The following is a 3,079-nucleotide window of genomic DNA, read 5'->3' on the forward strand; positions in this document are numbered from 1 at the left end:
TGTTAATTAATTTGCGCTTATATTTTTCTCACTGCCAAAAAACTGTTAACCCAGTAGCTGATTTATGACAGCGGTGGGCTTATGGAGTTAGAACAAAAAGTCCATATATTTAATTATAAATTAGAATTCAACACTGTGTGTTTTGGGTTCGTACATTTTCATCTTCTACTCCAGTGACCTCTCTGGGAAAGACCTGTGATATTTGGTAACATACGGTATAGAGATTTCTGTTTGTTTTATAATTTTATAAAGTAGAAGGTTTTTTCATGTTTCTGTGTTGGACAGACCCACTGCCCAACTCTACCCTGGCCCCAGTCAATAACCACAGAATGATGCTAAAAAGCATTAGCACTTTTACCCACTGTCGCCATGCTGTGACAGGATAAAACACAATATATAGCTGTTATAATTATAACACATAGGGAGGTGATTGGGGCCTCCAACGTCCCCTAATCTCAGGTAATTTCCCTATCTGCTTCTGCTCCGTCTCTATATACCATACCTTTCATTTTTCCGCCCACACTCCCTAGCCACGCCCTCCCTCTGGCCTGCCCAATCACAGCACTCTGCCCATTGCCCAGCACCTACTCCTCAGCCAATCACTTGACACCTGTTCCACATCTGCCTGGTAACACAAAGCTCACTTTCCCGCCAAAACAGAACTAGCCCCAAACAAAACCCAGAGGTGAGCGAGGAGCTTCCAGTCCCATGCTCCCCAACAGTCCCGTGCCCCCCCCCACAGTCCTGTGTCCCCCCACAGTCCCTTCACCTTTATTATGAAGGCCGTCACACCCCTTACCCTAAAACCACACATCCTAATCACTTAACCTAAAACCCCCTACCCCAAGCACTTACCCTATACCCCTTAAATGAACCCCATACCCAAAACAGTAATAAAACTTACATTAGAAGTGGCTTGTGGCGGAAGGTCTGTCTGCGGCATAATGCCGACAGCAAATTGGTCACGGCGAAACTATTCCGATTCCCAGCTAAGTGAGGCTACAGACAGCTTCAGCATAATGGGAAACGCACATTTTATTAGAAATAACGGCATGGAAATATAAATCATTAAGAACAACACTTTTCTCTAAATAAAACTACAATAAGAATCATACAAATAACCTGCATTTAATAAGTTATAACCTTTTTATCCTTTTAAAATGCTCGTTTTATGCACCATAAACTAAAGTCACTTTTCATTGTGATTTAGCGTAACACAGATACATGTGTGCACTTATATGTGAGCGTCAGTCGCTGGTTATCCCTAATCATGCTTAGCTCTAGAGATAGGTAACACACCTTTGTGTGTCCTTTTGTGTTTCCTCAGGCTGGATAAGTCACTAAATTCCTTCCCACATTCCCCACATACATGCGGTCTCTCCCCTGTGTGTATCCTCCTGTGTGTGTTCAGGCTGGATAACTGACTAAATCCTTTTCCACATTCCCCACATACATGGGGTCTCTCCCCTGTGTGTGTCCTTTTGTGTCTGATCAGGCTGGATACGTTACTAAATCCCTTCCCACATTCCCCACATACATGCGGTCTCTCCCCTGTGTGTGTCCTCTTGTGTCTGATCAGGCTGGATAACTCACTAAATCCCTTCCCACATTCCCCACATACATGCGGTCTCTCCCCTGTGTGTGTCCTCTCGTGTGTGTTCAGGCTGGATAACTCGCTAAATCCCTTCCCACATTCTCCACATACATGCGGTCTCTCCCCTGTGTGTGTCCTCTTGTGTGTGTTCAGGTTGGATGACACACTAAATCCCTTCCCACATTCCCCACATACATGCGGTCTCTCCCCTGTGTGTGTTCTCTTGTGTGTGTTCAGGCTGGATACGTCACTAAATCCCTTCCAACATTCCCCACATACATGTGGTTTCTCCCCTGTGTGTGTCCTTTTGTGTATGTTCAGGTTGGATAACCGACTAAACACCTTCATACATTCCCCACATACATGCAGTCCCTCCCTGCTCTGTGTCCTCTTCTGTAGGTTCTGGTCTGATAACCAAGTCAGACTCTTCCCACTTTCTCCAAGATCTTTTCCTGTGGCAGCGGCTAATATATATCTTTTGGAATGAGAAGCAGTTACATTGTTTATTAATTGCCTTGACTGGTTGAAAGATGCATTTTCTGTCATATTTAGTGGAATGTTGCAAGATTGTTCTGTCCTCATCTTTTCCATATACTCATTTGGGTGTTTGAACTTCAGATGTTTGAGGAGGTAATCCTGGCTGCTAAAAGCAACCTTGCAGTGTTGGCGTGGGTGGGTTATTGGTGCTTGTCTTTGTACTAGACGAGACAAAAAAGTCACTGTTACACAAACTGTCTTACAAAAGGCCATGGAGGAGAGGTAAGTTGGGATATCACAAAAAGTTCAGAATGAAAGTAAACTGTAGATGTACATTGTAAAAATGAAGGGTTTAGCACAACATGTGCAGCATTAGGGCCGGGAGAATAGATGTAGTGGATCATACATTCAAAGTGGATCATAATATTTAACGATTTAAAAGGAAATCTCACTAGCTGCAAAACACCAATTAAAGTGGCAGAAATAATTTGATAGATAGTAAGTCGATAGGTTCAGTTGTGAAGGTATAATTAAAAAAAAAAAAATTCAGATCCTTCAAATCCTTAGTCACTGAAGTAATGAAGTGGGGTTATTATTGTATTTTAATATTGTTGATGTATTGTTTTAAACGTGTATATATATTTTTTGTTAATACAGGTAAACCCCGTTATAACGCGCCTCGTTATACCGCGATTCGGTTATAACGCGGTTTTCCCGTGGCTTCCGTTTAAAAAAAAAAATTATTTAAATTTTTTTTGCACACTGCACACACTCTGCTCACTGCACACACACTGCTCACACTGACACACACTGCACACTCACTGCTCATTGCTCACACTGCACACTGCACACACACTATTCATTGCTCACACTGCACACTACACACACACTGCTCATTGCTCACACTGCACACACACTGCTCATTGCTCACACTGCACACACACTGCTCATTGCTCACTGCACACACTGCACACACACTGCTCACACTGACACACACTGCACACTTCA

General features: G+C 43.0%; 1 protein-coding gene across 2 annotated transcripts in view; it reads right to left on the minus strand.

Annotated features, from left to right (window-relative positions):
• Positions 1–1,017: 1,017 nt before the first annotated feature.
• The window catches only part of LOC142466828 (uncharacterized), a 13,177-nt gene continuing 11,115 nt past the window's right edge, over positions 1,018–3,079 (minus strand). For both annotated transcript variants that reach the window (XM_075572318.1, XM_075572317.1), the window contains one exon: positions 1,018–2,292. In XM_075572318.1, coding sequence (XP_075428433.1) covers positions 1,265–2,185 — 921 coding nt within the window. In that variant the 5' untranslated portion in view covers positions 2,186–2,292 and the 3' untranslated portion in view covers positions 1,018–1,264. The remainder of the gene's footprint in view (positions 2,293–3,079) is intronic.

This window comes from Ascaphus truei, chromosome 15 (assembly GCF_040206685.1).
Source record: "Ascaphus truei isolate aAscTru1 chromosome 15, aAscTru1.hap1, whole genome shotgun sequence".
Lineage (NCBI taxonomy): Eukaryota > Metazoa > Chordata > Amphibia > Anura > Ascaphidae > Ascaphus > Ascaphus truei.